The 16113-nt window shown below is 38.2% G+C and overlaps 1 protein-coding gene across 1 annotated transcript in view; it reads left to right on the forward strand.

Moving 5' to 3' along the window:
- Positions 1-8263: 8263 nt before the first annotated feature.
- Positions 8264-16113, forward strand: part of LOC107728760 (gem-associated protein 5-like) — a 21232-nt gene continuing 13382 nt past the window's right edge. The window contains exons 1-9 of the mRNA XM_016539041.1: positions 8264-8604; positions 8683-8837; positions 9924-10105; positions 10209-10360; positions 11955-12056; positions 12159-12291; positions 12392-12554; positions 14849-15061; positions 15165-15250. Of these exons, the coding sequence (XP_016394527.1) occupies positions 8463-8604; positions 8683-8837; positions 9924-10105; positions 10209-10360; positions 11955-12056; positions 12159-12291; positions 12392-12554; positions 14849-15061; positions 15165-15250 (1328 nt within the window). The 5' untranslated portion in view covers positions 8264-8462. The remainder of the gene's footprint in view (positions 8605-8682; positions 8838-9923; positions 10106-10208; positions 10361-11954; positions 12057-12158; positions 12292-12391; positions 12555-14848; positions 15062-15164; positions 15251-16113) is intronic.

Genomic DNA, 16113 nt, shown 5'->3' on the forward strand with positions numbered 1-16113 from the left:
CCCTGTGTATGCATCATCAATAAGATGTATACTGAATTTGGCCTTTAAATATCACTGTCTTACTACATTACTACTTAATGCAAACCTCGTAAAAATAACTGGCGGTCAGCGGAGGAAAGCCTTGTTTTGCCCTCCATGTGGGTGTGTCTGTAAGGGTGTGACGTCACATGAGCCGTCAGAGCCGTTGAATACCAGAGTTGCGACACTCCCATAGGCTTCCATCCATTCGGACCATGTGACGTCACAGTGCGTTATCGCCGCCATGTTTGTGTCCGAGTCACAGCTGCGCGACCTGTTTCAGTCATTGGTCACAGCAGCCACAACTACCAGAGGAAGATCAACGAAATACTCCTGGAAGGTTCCCAACAAGTTTACAATATGCTCGAGATGTTGTGCTGTTAGCTGTATAACAGACGTCAGATAAACTATAATTTTATTTGATCCTAAAGGAGTTAGATCGGCGGAATAAATGGTTGACTTCAATCAGAAGGGACCACTGGCAGCTAAGGTTGCCAACTTCAAGAAAGGAAAATATGGGACAGATTATTTATAGGAGAATAAGGGGCAGAATAAAGGACACTAAAATATTTGTACTGAAGTCTGAAACGTCAGTCAGTAAAGTATTTTTAAAATAATTTGAACTAAAATATTATTGCAGCCATATAGCCTATGAATGAATGAAAATACATATTTTAATTAAAGAGAACTCAAGAGTGTGGGCTGATTTTGCGGCTTGAATTTGTGCTTCAATAATGAGATCCAAGTTTAAGATAAGAAAGACGTCTTCCCTAAGGTAGATTGTTTTCATGTTTTCTTGCCTTGCTGGAAGTTTGGCTCATGATCAATAATCACGTTGTTTGCATTCGCCCAAACTAAAAATTGAGTGGGCACTGTTGCACTCTATTACGACGTATGAACAGCTGTATTAGTGATTATACAGAACTATTCCATTTTTATTTGAAACAACACAAATCAAAGTTACATACTCATGTTGTATACAGGCTACAAGGTGCCTATATGTATTTTGACTGGATTTCCAACTATACTTAGAGAAATGTGGAGATAACAGGTACTCGTAGTGCTATGTGTTGAGTAGTGGCAGTGAGGAGGGAGACCAGGGCTCTAACCTGAAATTGAGGGCACTTGTCTGCTGAAATTGGGGCCAGGAAATAGCATTTTATTTGAGAGCACACTGCAGGCCTCAGGAGCAGAGCTGTCTAACAAGAGCCACATGGTACTATGGGGACATTAGCGACAACATTGAGCACCTCAGCACTGAAATCTTGATCTTATCCAGGTTTGGGTCCATCTAGTGATGGCTGAGGTTTTAATGGATTAAGGTCAAAAAGTCTGAAACCAGATCAGTGTACAGTAAAAGGGCAAGATATGCCTGCAGCAAGAAACCTCAAAGTCCCTGTGGTGGAAATTGAACATTTGGAGTAAACATTATATAGCCAGGATAGAGAACTCTTAATTTGACATTATTACAAGGTGCACTTTTTAAAAGTGTACTTAAGTGTGTTAAGAAACGTAGTCATGAAAGTGGACTTTAAGTACACTTAAGTGGCATTTTATTTCATTAATATTATATTACCTGCAAGTACAGTTTTTTTTTTTTTTATGATTTTAAGATTTGAAGTACACTACAAAGTGGACATTAATACAGTTAAGCACATTTTGATACTTTTCAAACAGTTCATATTTCATTGGATAATCTGGTGGGATATCAAAAATTAAGGCCTTACTGGTTTTAGAAGCCCAGTTGGGATGCTGGTTAGGTTTCAGCTGATAGATGGAGGAAAATGCACAAAGCAACACCATTCCCTCAAATTATAAGCCATTAAGGAGCTGCTTCAATTTCACCCTCCTAATTTAATGAGGGGACTAATGACACTGCAAAACAGAATAAAGGACTGTGTCTGTTTCAGATAGAACAACCAGAAGCTGGAAGGGTTTAAGGTAATTTGGCATCAAGCATTTTGGGTAAAAGATTAAATTTTCTGAAAGTAAACTCCAATTCACTTTCTGAAAATAAAAATGTTCATTGCATTCCTCCCTGTGCAGATGAAACAGTGTTACATATTCAAATAATGCATAGACCTACCCAATATACAGCAGGATCCAAGAATTCAAGACCTCTAGTGAAAGTGCTTCTTTGTGTATTCTCTTGTACAATTTTTTTCTTTAGAAATCTAAGCTGAATTGAAAATGTGGATTTCAAAATGTCTTTGTATTTGGCTTATTGTTTTTGTTCCTCCTTGTGTAAAACCGGATGATCATGTTCAATAGCATGATTTGAGAATGTGCACCGATTTGTTCTGACTAATAATAAATATAATTAAGACTCCATTATTCCATTTAAACAAAAGTATAAGTTAACTGTATGTAAACATACAGTTAATGTAAACATTCCTGCAAACATTAGATTTTCTGTTTTCATCAAGGCAAAGGCCAAAACTATAATTTTTTGTCAGTTTTATAGTCAAGTCTGTGGCAAACGCAAATCAAAACTTCGTAACAAGCTTGATTTCTTTTTTTTTTTTATCAATGTTGCCACTCTAGGGTTCACTTGACAGTTTTTTCCAACAATTGAGCCGTTGAGTAGGCTGTGGGGGCACAACTTCATCTTTCTTATATATATATATATATATATATATATACACACATACATACACAGTATATATATGTTGATCAACCACAACATTAAAACCACTTGGCTAATATGGTGTAAAGGTCCCCCTTGTGCTGCCAAAACAGCTCTGATGCGCTGAGGCATGGACTCCACGAGACTCTGAATGTGTCCTATGGTTTCTGGCATCAAGGCATTAGCAGAAGAGCAGATCTTTAAGTCCTGCAAGTTGCGAGGTGGAACCTCCATATTGGATTTGTCGGTCCACCACATCCCATCCCATATATCCCATCGGCTTTTGATCTGGGGAATTTGGTGGTAGACAGGAATCATAATTGGTACTTTGACCAGTCTGCTGCTAAAGCAGCCCCATATACGCAGCAAACTGCAATGCATTGTGACACCTTTCTATCATGGCCAGCATTAAGTTTTTCAGCAAATTGAGCTACACTAGCTTTTCTGTGTGACCAGATGGGCTACCTTTCACTCCTCACCACTTCTGTTAGATACACTGTATACCAGGAATGCCCCACAAGACTTGCCGTTTTGGAGATGCTCTAATCAGAGCCGATCCTCCCTATAAGAAAAATAAACGGGGGGCCCCCTTGCTCTCAAAGATGATTTAATTTTAGTTTTGTTTTTTAATTTGGCCAGCGGTTATGAAAACATGAATAATCATTTCTTTTAATGCGGTGCGCTGTCGCCCTTTCTACATAAATATCAGTCAAATCATGTAATGTGAATGTCGTACAGTCTTGCTCGAGACTAAAAAAACGAGTTGAAAGCATACCGAGCCGCGGAAGAGACACTGTTTCTCAAGCGCTTTCCGCGAGCGCGATTTGACACGGACAAATGCGTTTCATTCATTCGTTCCTAACCACTCATACCCCACTCCACCCCATATACACACGGTGAACCACAAGATAAAACAAGAGCTGTGCTTGGTGTGATTTCTTTATTCTTCAGTTATTATTTATATGAGCACATTAACAATACATCAAGAGTCTTTTTAAACTATAGCGAATGAATAATTGTTCGGTTCCTTAGTTGCTCCACATACTCCTTGGCCTGGTCGAATACTGTCTTCTGCTCGACTTTGGGCGGGACCCCTTCAACGAGCTTTACAAAGTAGTGGCAGTGCACTTTGTCCATGATGCCAAACATGCCATGTCCATGATAACAAATACGCTTTAGATATTTTCCCTTGGCAGAGAATGATTCAGCTGTTGAAGTCAGACCAAAGAAAATATAATTCAAATGTTACAATTAATGATCTACATTGAAGTCCAAGAGCCATGTTTATTAAATGACATTCAATAAAGAAAATAAATACATTAGCCAAAATGAAATATAAAAGAAGCATCCATAACATATAACACATAAAATACTGCCTTTTCATGTAATAAATATAGATTTATTTTGCGTCTTAAACAAAACCACCATTTTTTTTCTCCTTAAAATGTTTATTAATTAATTAATTTATTTATTTTTATTTTTTACTGAGTCTCAAAAGGTATCATTCAAGACTTTTGAATTCTAAACTGGCTAGCTTGCAAACACAAAAGTATTTGGTTTGAGAAACTTTTTTCTCTCTCTAGTGTCTCAAAAAGCAAATTATTTTTGGATTATTGAAATGTTTAAACCCCATGGACTGTTTAAACTCCAACGGCACCATGAGGGGGCATTTGCAGGCCATGCCCCTCCAAATAAGTTATTGTGCCTCCCTCCACTCACTATTTAAACCGAGGGGGACCAGAGCTGGCTGACGAAAAAAAGATGCTTATTAAAGGCTAACTTTATTTTAATGCACAAATAAGAAAACATAACTCCACAAAAAAAAAAAGTACTAATAATTTTCATGTTAATGTTTGGTATGGATGAGACTTACCAATATATAGATTTGATTTGTATTCAACATTGTGATTCCTGACCCCCATGTCCTGAGCTTCCAAGAGAACCTTTAACACAAACAGATAAATGAAACTCAGTATAGCTTTCGAAACACACTTTAGATAGTGTGTGATACTGTACAGTCATGGCCAAAAGTTTTGGCAGTGACATAAATTTTGTGTTTTGCAAAGTTTGCTGCTTAAGCTGTTGTGGTGTTCATTCACATTTTTTCTAGATTATTGTGTAGAATGATCAGATGCATTTTAAATAATTGCTAAAAGCTTCATTGGCCAAAAAAAGAACTTTTCACAAAAAAAATTCACTGTTTTTTTGATCCTGACACAAAATGACACGGCCTGGTGTCAGAAACACGTGCAGCCATCATCGCTTTGCATCAAAATGGCCTCACATGCAAGGAAATTGCTACAAAGAATATTGCACCTGAAAGAACCATGTACCGGATCATCAAGAACTTCAAAGAGAGAGGTTCGACTGCAGTGAAGAAGTCTTCATCTGAAGAAGTCTTCATCTGCACTGCAGACGTGAGAGCATCTGCACGCACAGTGAGGCCAAGACTTTTGAACAACGGCCTGGTGTCAAGAAGGGCAGCAAAGAAGCCACTTCTCTCCAAGAAAAACGTCAAGGACAGACTGAAATTCTGCAGGAAGTACAAGGATTGGACAGCAGAAGACTGGTGCAAAGTTATTTTCTCTGATAAAGCTCCCTTCCGACTGTTTGGGACATCTGGAAAATCGATTGTTCGGAGAAGAAAAGGTAAACGCTACCATGAGTCCTGTGTTGTGCCAACAGTGAAGCATCCTGAGACCATCCATGTGTGGGGTTGCTTTTCAACCAAGGGAGTGGGCTACAAATACTGAAGCAGCAAACTTTGCAAAACACAAAATTTGTCACAGCCAAAACTTTTGGCCATGACTGTATGATCAAATTTTTTTCACTGCAAATCGGGGATGCAGACTCATCATGGGTAAAATAATAATTTAAATATTTGTTATAATTTTCTACCTCTGCCAAAATTCACTTTAAATGTTCACTTTCATTCATGAATTGTCTCCTGGTGGGAAACAAAGACTTAAGATGAAAATTACATGAAATTACCATTATATCCAGTGGATGGCAGCAGAGGATCACCCATTAGCTCAGTTGCCATTTCAACGCCATAGTTTTTCTCAAGTCTTGCTTTTGGATTTATTATCTATTTATATAGCCTGAATGCACTGTAAGTCGCTTTGGATAAAAGCATCTGCTAAATGCATAAATTATTATTATTAAATTATTAATTATTATAAAATGACTATTAAGTATAGCAAGTGCAGGAAGTCACAAAGTCTCATGTCATTTAGAAATAAATAAATAAATAAATAAGCCCAGACACCAACAACCTAGTAGGGTTAATTATTTAAATACTTAACTAGTTAACTAAAAATTAAGTTAATTATTAGTGGTATAATAATTAAATAATGCATAAAAATATTTTGGCTTTTTTTAAAATTTAATTTAAAAACCAAATTTTTCAAACATTGCCTAAAAAAAGGACACATCAAAAGGAGTGCTTTAAGGTATCTTTACCTGTGTAGAAGCTGCTAAAGGCAACACAGACTTGTTGCTGCTGTAGTTTTGTTTCTCTGAATTTACTCTGCATCACTTAAAAGCACAACTCTGTTTTTGACATTGGCTTGTCAGATAGTTCGTTCCGTCATTGCTACAGGTATCACCATCAATCGCAGATCAATTTGGCGGATTCACTCGCGCAATTTTTTACACTCGCGTTTGTCATTCCTGAAACAGTATACGTGGACAGTTTGGTCCTCTTACACTTTTCTTCAAACTGTGAATGAAGTAAAAACCGAGCAAAGGGCGCTTCCCTTATAGCGTAACTGACCGAGCTTACTCACGCGGAAACTCCTGATATAATCAATAACTAACTATACAATGAATATCTTATTTACATTGTGTATGCTTTCTTTTTGTCTTGTTATAATAGGAAGATATGTGAACGTGTAGATAGAACTACGCAAACTTGCGAAAAACAAAAATGAGATCAGAGCGGATTCTGACTAACCTACAGTAAACACCTCTGATTGGCCATTGCTTTCAACAGAGATGCCTGTGATTGGCTACAATACTCAACGCTGCGAAACACGTTGTAAATAGAAACTTTCTGTTTTGTAATTCGAAACTAGAGCGTGCACACAAAAAACACACATGAGGGTTTGAGAGCGGGTGACTGAGAGGGTACAGAATTGAGTTGGTACTACTGGAACTGTAAATAGTTTCCACCTACTGGAAAGTGTGAAGCGCAAAATGAATAGAAAGTTTAGAAACAAGTGATACTTATTAAAAAAAAAAAACGGAAAAAGAAACTGGTATCCTAAATCCTATTAATCAATTAAATAATTTTCCTTTAAATAAATAACTAATTCGCGATATATTCTTGATTGTTTAGGTCCATCACCTAACAAAACTTGACAGATCATTTATGTTTCAAATATCTTAAAGCTTGACTTAGTTGGAAACGTTCTTTCATAAGCCTCACATTTTATAAGTACATGTTCTACAATTTCTGTTAACCCACATTTGTCACAATTTCCATTTTCATGTGTTCCTGTTCTATGTAAGCACTGATTTAATAAACAACGACCAATACGCATTCTTGCTATTAAAACGTCCTCTTTCATGTTTCCAAATCTTCTTCGCTCTGAACCAACTTTTTCTTGTATGCAGTGTAAATACCTTTTGTTCCTTCTTTCCATTCATTCTGCCATATTTCTTGTATTTCTTTCACTATTATCGTTTTTATTTCTGTTTTACTTAATGCCACTTCAATGTCTATTTGTGAATGATTTAATGCCTGTTCAGCCAGATGATCAGCCTCCTCATTTCCTTTCACACCCATATGTGATGGTACCCACACGAAATTTACCAGAAGTCCATACTGTCTTTATATTGATTATCACAGATTCTTCTTCTTCTTCTTCTTGGTTTTTCTTCTTCTTGGTTTTTAGCCGCTGTTAAAAACCAAAACCACCTTCTGCTCCGGAGTGTGGATCAGAAAATAAGTTTACATACTAAATCACCCGTTCTCCCTCCTTTATCCTGACACACACATACCCACACACGCACACCTCACCCTGCCCTGCTTTATAATAATAATAATAATAACCCTAATAATAACAACAACAATAACCTTTTGAGGTTTTATTGGCGGTTGACAAACAACAAAATGGCGTATTACCGCCACCAACTGGTATGGAGTGTGGACTATAATGACTTACTCCCTCCCTTTTTTATATCCTCTCAGATGTCCGATTCGTGAGCGAATCGTTCTTTTGATTTGGATCTTTTTAGTGAGTCGGTTGAACCGACACCTCCGTTGAAACGAGGTGCTCCGTTCTCATCCACGCTGCTACATGGATTTAATGGTTTTAGAGTTTTAGAGCAGGTACTATGCCACGCTGCGATATCATGGACTGACTCGAGATAATGTAAAACAGATACTTATATGAATCGCTAAAGTGGTGTTTTGAACTACCTGGATGAACAGACTGTCGGAAATGAGAATCGGTTGAATTTGTTACGACGCTTTGCTTTACGGCAAATGTTACTTCCGAATGAGTTTAAAGTTATACGTTTTATTATTATTGGTAGAATTGTTTCCAACAAAAATATTCTAATTATAAATAAGGCGTATAATATATATTTCTACCAACATATCTATTGAATATGTCGGTATTAAACAAAGATTTGACTTTGTCAATGGTAACACTGTCCCTTCTCGCGTTCCGTATAATTTTTTACAGCACACGCTGATATTCGGCTGCCGGTGTGTTTTCGGCAGCATGAGTAGATGTGAGACGTAGACTTCACTGTCACTATCTGTGAATTTATTCTCTGATCTTGATGCGGCGGTCATTTACTCTTTATAATGCACCAAAGACATCTGCCAGCCTCTCCAAACTGGTACTGTTCACGCTGCAGTGACATAAATGGAAAGGGAGTACTGGGTTTTGGAGCAAAGAATACCATCTATCTGCTAAATGTGACGGCATCCTCTCCAGCAGTAACAGGTATGAGCTCAGGATGCTTTAATTCAATGCTTTGCTTTTGCAAAATCACATCGATCTGATCAGACCTTCTTCCTGCAGGTGAACTCACTGGGCACACTGAAAGAGTTTCTGGTTTTGCATTTTGCCCCCATGATGGACAAGAGCGCATTTGTGCAAGCACTTCAGATGATAAGACAGTCAAAATCTGGGATGCTGGGCAGAAAATTCTGTTGAAAGAGCACAATGTCCACCAAGTGAGTGAATATCCTACCTGTCATGCTTAAAGTGTTGTGACTGGCTCACAGTTTGTTCCCATAACAAGTTTTGTAATATATTACAGTTTTCTTTCTGCCCTTTTCCACAGTGGTAAAAGTGTAAAAACTTCTGGACTCAACAATAACATTTTACCTTGCCCTGACAACAGTTAAATTGCCTCCAAATTAAATAAATTTTATTTTTGTCAGTATATTTAAAATGTGGTTAAATGAATAAAAATAATCATAAATACAGAGTAACTATAATAGTTACTCTATAAATAATTATTTATACTTTTCATTAAACAATTTCACTTTTTTTTTTTTTAGATTTAGATTTTTATTTTGCAGTTAACATCAGGAAATGTTTGCATCTATACTGTTACTCCATGACAGCCATGAAATCATAACTTTGATGTAAATGATGGCGTACAATGCAAAACATAATTTGTTTCTAATTTTCTATCCATATCACAAATAATTTGGACAACCTGTTACCTGTCATTCTGCTACAAAATTTCACCCTGGTGAGGTGATATTTTGCAACAATGTTAAGGCCGACATGAAACGGAAATTGCCATCGTCTTTTCACCCCTATTGTGATGAGAAAAATATTCTCATTTACAATATAGCTCCATGACAGCCATAAACTCATAACTGCTTTTGCTGCTTATTTAATTAAGCAGAGTTTGCAACAACGTTTAAAATCATCATGAAACAGAAATCTTTTCTTTTTTTTATGATTGGGACTAATTTCCAAGTGAAACGGTGTCTTGAACGAGAAACCGTGTAGGACGGCACTTGATTTTTTTCTCCCCCCATTTTGATTACAAATTACAAGGGCATGTGATTTTTTTGTTTGTTTGTTTGTTTGTTTTTTTAAATAATGATGTGCATGAATAAATAATTTATAATAAACACTGCAATATTCCATAAAATGTATGAATTGTCATTTTTGATTTCATGGTGACTTTAAATATATTACAAAATACCAACTTTAAGTTTGCAAGACATAAAACACATTCACATTATCAGCAAATGATAATCATGTTGACTGACCTACCATATGTGTTCATGTTTGAACAGAGCACCATCTCTGCAGTCCACTGGTCTCCGGTGCAGAAACTTCTGCTAGTCACAGGAGATGAAAAGGGCATTGTGGTGTGCTATTGGTTTAGCAGTAATGACACCCAGAGCTTCTTCCCTGAACCTCGAACAATCTTCTGCTTATCCTGTTCCCCACATGAGGAAAACTACATCGCAGTGGGGTAAAGCCTCATTGTATTAATATATAATATGTTTTGGTTGTGATTAGAGAGAGCTCTAGACTCATCAACGGTGCATGTTAACTGTTTATGCTTCCTCTTAAAGGTACAAGGATGGAATGATAGTAGTGATAGACATCAGTAAGAAAGGGGAGGTGATCCATCGGCTGAGGGGGCATGATGATGAGATTCACGCATTGGCATGGTGTCCTCAACCCAGAGAAGAGCCTCTATATGGGCGATCAGAAGACAAAACAGGTAATCAAGAGATGCTTAAAGATCCATTTTGCCTCAGTCAGTTATTACCATTATGTTATTAGGAGTCACACCACATGACATTTCACAACCTGAACTAACCTTGCCTTGTCATAGAAGGTTAAGTATCTGCTAATTATTGACCTTGAAATACAGTTATGAGGGTCTGCAGGGTTCTCATCATGATATGATTTCCTGTTTTATGTTGTTGTTATTTTTTTCTACATGTTAGTGTTGCACCACGTGACTTTGATTTGGCCAAAAAAAATGTTTTTTTTCTAATATTAATAAACAGTGAAGTTTGTTAAAATATGTTTTTAAATAAAGACATAATATAATATATAACAGGGTTCCTCAAATCTTGCCCTGGAGGGCTAATGCGCTGCAGAGTTTAGCTCCAACCCTGATCAAACTCACCTACCTGTGATTGTCTAATGATCCTGAAGACACTGATTAGCATGCTCAGGTGTGTTTGATTAGGGTTCGAGCTAAACTCTGCAGGAAAGTGGATCTCGTGGGCCAGATTTGAGGATCCCTGATATATAATATAAGGATATGACAATTTTTTAAAAGGGGACATTAGATGCCCATTTTCCACAAGCTGGTATGATTCTTTATGGTCTTCATGAAATGTCTTCATACTTTGGTTAAAATTCCTGAATGGTTTTGTAAAACAACACCCTTGTTACCTTGTCAAAAACAGCTCTGTTCACAGTGAGCCATTTCGGTGCATGTCTCTTTAAATGATAATGAGCTACTGCTCATCCCGCCCCTCTCTTCCATTTTTGTGTATTCAGTGGTGCGTTACCATCAAAAATAAAACTAATCCACTGTGTCCTCAGTGGCTCTGATGTCGGGAGAAAATGGAAGACTCTTATGTTCACCTTTACATCCAACTACAAAACACCTGCATTGCTTACGCGACATTGTTATCGCTACAGCTGCTCGAGGGTGGAAATATGCTAATACGGGAGAGTCCGTCAGCAGTCGTGGGCGGTAGTGCAGTATGATGTCATACTGCTCAGAAAATCAGAACTACAGGGGGTTTGTGAGTTGAAGAAAACCTTATAATTCATTTAATAACATTAAAATTAACAAATGGTGCTGCACAGTTAATTGAAATAAAATGGACATAGTAATATGTCTTATAAAATCATTATTATCAAATTAAATTATGCTGCGTTTTTAATTTATATATTTAGTATATAGTACTGTATGTTCTACAGCATATTTCATAATAAAGAGCATTACCATGGTTATTAAAGTTAACTCAAATTAAAACCATAAAAAAACTTTTGTTACTTGCAATAAAATAAACTTTAAATAAATTAAAATAAAGTAATAAACTTAAACTTATTTTATTTTAGCTAGTTGCCGAAGAAACATTACACATTTTAATTTAGCTTAACTTGATGTACTAAAATAACTAAAACAAAACTTGTGAACAAAGGAAGGAACGTCAAATATGTCAATATCAATAATATGTAATATGTTTAAAATCTCAGGGGGACTTCAGCTGACAAAAAAAGATTAGGAACCCCTGAAATAATAGAGAGGACAAAAATGATAAGTGAAATGTCATTGATTCTTTCCATAGATGGAAGCAATGGGGTGACAGAAGCAGCAGAAATGGGGTGTTACCTGGCATCAGGTAGTCGAGATCAAACCGTGAGGATATGGAGCACAGCCAGAGGAAAAGGTGACAGAGAGATACTCATTACCCAAAGCTTGCACAAACAAAACTGGTTTATAGTAGCTTTCAGGTGCAGGGTCATTTAGGTCACAGTGTGTCTCCTTTCAGGTGTAATGACCCTGAAGCTTCCCTTTCTGAAGAGACGAGGATCAGGAGTTGATCCAGTGGTGAAGGAAAGACTCTGGCTGACTGTCCATTGGCCTAAGGGGCAACCTTCACAGATTGTGTCCAGCTGTTTCAGGTATGGTTGTATAGATGAGTTGCCAAATGGTTATTTTGTGTCAGAAGATATTTTCTTGTAAATGAACATGAGTTGACTCGATGTGAATGTTGGCGTGCAGCGGTGAGATCATAATGTGGGATCTCATGAAGTCAGGCAAGCAGAAGTGGAGTCTGCTGGGCAGTTCCTCAGATGGACAGAATCACAGCCGTATCGTCTTCAACATGAGCTCGTTTCGCTCAGGGGACAGGGAACTTCTGCTCAGTACCTCAATGGACAGAGAGGTGAGACCTTCCTCCATTAATACGTGCTTGTAAGCTGTTTTCAGAATCAGAAGGAGCTTTATTACCAAGTATGTTTACACACACAAGGAATTTGACTTGGCGACAGGAGCTTCCAGTGCAGAAGAAAGTACACACATAGTGCAAACATACATGATAGTGCAGACATACATAGAATTACACAGTAAAGATGAAATAACACTAATATAAGAAAAACAGAAAAATCAATAATGCACTATATACAGAAATAGAAATATAGGGGGAAAAAACATAATTGTTTAAATAAATACAGATATTTTATTTACAAGTGTACCGTTTATGTTGTTTACAATATACAATTTCCAGATACTATGTATAAAAGTGTCATTTATAATTTTTAATTGTTCAGGCTGAATATGGCCTGCGGGGGAAAAAAACTGTTATTATGCCTGGCTGTTCTGGTGGTCGGTGCTCTGTATCGCCGACCAGAAGGCAACAGTTCGAAGAGAGAGTGTGCTGGGTGTGTGGGGCCCAAAGTGATTTTACCAGCCCTTTTCCTCAATATGGAGGTGTAAAGATCTTGGAGGTTGGGCAGGGGGGAACCAATAATCCTCTCCGCAGTCCTGACTGTCTGTTGTAGTCTCTTGATGTTTGATTTGGTAGCTAACTCAAACAGTTATAGATGAACAGGATAGACACCGTGACGGCCGAGTAGAACTGTTAAGCAGAATCGTCTCCATTGTGGATGAGGCCGATGATGGTAGTGTCATCTGCGAATTTCAGGAGCTTGACAGAGGGGTCTTTAGAAGTGCAGTCATTTGTGTACTGGGAGAAGAGCAGTGGTGATAGCACACATCCCTGAGGGGTGCCAGTGCTCATCGTGAGAGTCTTGGATGTGAGTTTACCCAGCCTCACTAGCTGCTGCCTGTCTGTCAAGAAGCTGGTGATCTACTGACAGATGGAGGTGGGTACGGAGAGCTGGCTGAGAGAAGGTCAGGCATGATGGTATTGAAGGCTGAACTGAAGTCCACAAATAAGATCCTTGCATAATTCCCAGGTCTGTCGAGGTGTTGCAGGATGTAATGCAGTCCCATGTTGACTGCATCATCCAAAGAGCTGTTTGCGTTGTATGCAAACTGATGAGGATCCAGCAAGGGTCCAGTGATGTCCTTCAGGTAGGCCAAGACCAGTCTCTCAAATGACTTCATGACCACAGACGTGAGAGCGACAGGTCTGTAGTCGTTAAGTCCAGTGATTTTGTTTTTTTTGGGGACTGGAATGATGGTGGAGTGTTTGAAGCAGCAGGGAAATTTACACAGCTCCAGTGATCTGTTGAAGATCTGTGTTAAGATGGGGGCTAGTTGGTTAGCACAGACTTTTACAGGCCGTTTACACTAAAACGGGTTTCAAAGTGCAAGATTTTGAAAACGCCAACGTTGTCGTTTCCGTGTAAACACCCAAAACAGGAATTTTTGGAAACGGTGAAATCATGCGTGTGCGTAGTACGTGTTAGGTATGTAGACATGCGCAGTGGGAAAAACTTTCCGTTTTTGACTACATCGTTGTCGTGTAAACGTAGCCTTAGACAGGCAGGTGAATCACCGTCTGGGCCTGAAGCTTTCCTAGACTTCTGTCTTCTGAAGACCCAGTTCACATCCTCTACACATACCTTAAAGGGATAGTTCATCCAAAAATAAAAATTTGATGTTTATCTGCTTACCCCCAGGGCATCCAAGATGTAGGTGACTTTGTTTCTTCAGGTTAGCACAGACTTTTACAGGCCGTTTACACGAAAACGGGTTTCAAAGTGCAAGATTTTGAAAACGCCAACGTTGTCGTTTCCGTGTAAACACCCAAAACAGGAATTTTTGGAAACGGTGAAATCATGCGTGTGCGTAGTACGTGTTAGGTATGTAGACATGCGCAGTACGTGTCAATTTTAAAAGGCAAGCGCGAACAACATAAACAACAATGGCGGAGTACATGGTACTAAACGCAAGGGAAAAAACTTTCCGTTTTTGACTACATCGTTGTCATGTAAACGTAGCCTTAGACAGGCAGGTGAAACACGTCTGGGCCTGAAGCTTTCCTAGACTTCTGTCTTCTGAAGACCCAGTTCACATCCTCTACACATACCTTATTTACACAATTACAATTTATTATTTTTATACATTTTATAATGACTTAAAAAATCATAGTTATTCCAAATTATCATTCCAAACAAACTAAAATAGGGTAGCCCTTACCCATTTTATTTTTGTCTGTTTATCATTCTCAGAATTTCTTGATTCAAACCATTCGACCCATTGTCATTTCAGATTAAGTGTTGGGACCTGGCATCTCTGGAATGCTGTTGGACTCTGCCCACTCTGGGTGGGTTTGTGTACTGTCTCAGCTTTTCTCCAGTGGGCACCGGCTGCCTGGCTCTAGGCATCGGAGACAGCATGATCCGGGTGTGGAACACCTTGTCTATTCAGAACCAATATGACATCAAGACATTCTGGCAAGGGATCAAATCTAAAGTCACAGCCGTGAGTCAGATGTCTTTAATTCACAGTTATAATTCCCTCAGTACCATTCAGTTAGTTTAAAATCAAGGCCATAAATGCCTTTTTGCTTCCATCTCTGTTCCAGTTGGCATGGCATCCACTAAAAGAGGGCACTTTGGCGTTTGGTACAGATGACGGTAAAGTGGGCATCAATGAGGTTTACTCTAACAAGTAAGAACAACAGATATACAGTCAATTTGTCGCTGATTTTGGTCTGTATATATGCATATGAAATATGAAATGTTGCGATTTCTTGGGTTCATTTGGATGCAAGATTCAGTATTATGTTTAATGCAGTGATGGAAAAAATTATTTGATCCCCTGCTGATTTTGTACGTTTGCCCACTGACAAAGAAATGAACAGTCTATAATTTTTAAGGTAGGTTTATTTTAACAGTGAGAGACTGAAAAAAAGTTATTGTTATACTTTTTTTCATATAAGTTATATAAGTTATACTTTTTTTCAGTCTCTCACTGTTAAAATAAACCTACCTTAAAAATTGAGTAAATTGATTTGCATTTTAATGAGTGAAATAAGTATTTGATCCCCTACCCCTATGTGTCTTTTATACAGGTAAGGAGCTGAGATTAGGAGCACTCTCTTAAAGGGAGTGCTCCTAATCTCAGCTTTTTACCTGTATAAAAGACACCTGTCCACAGACGCAATCAATCAGATTCCAAACTCTACACCATGGCCAAGACCAAAGAGCTGTCCAAGGATGTCAGGGACAAGATTGTAGACCTCCACAAGGCTGGAATGGGCTACAAGACCATCGCCAAGCAGCTTGGTGAGAAGGTGACAACAGTTGGTGTGATTATTCACAAATAGAAAAAACACAAAATAACTGCCTCCCTCGGTCTGGGGCTCCATGCAAGATCTCACCTCGTGGAGTTTCAATGATCACGATAACGGTGAGGATTCATCACAGAACTACACGGGAGGATCTTGTCAATGATCTCAAGGCAGCTGGGACCACAGTCACCAAGAAAACAATTGGTAACACACTACGCCGTGAAGGACTGAAATCCTGCAG

The sequence above is a fragment of the Sinocyclocheilus rhinocerous genome, unplaced genomic scaffold, assembly GCF_001515625.1.
Source record: "Sinocyclocheilus rhinocerous isolate Xijiao unplaced genomic scaffold, SAMN03320098_v1.1 scaffold2322, whole genome shotgun sequence".
Lineage (NCBI taxonomy): Eukaryota > Metazoa > Chordata > Actinopteri > Cypriniformes > Cyprinidae > Sinocyclocheilus > Sinocyclocheilus rhinocerous.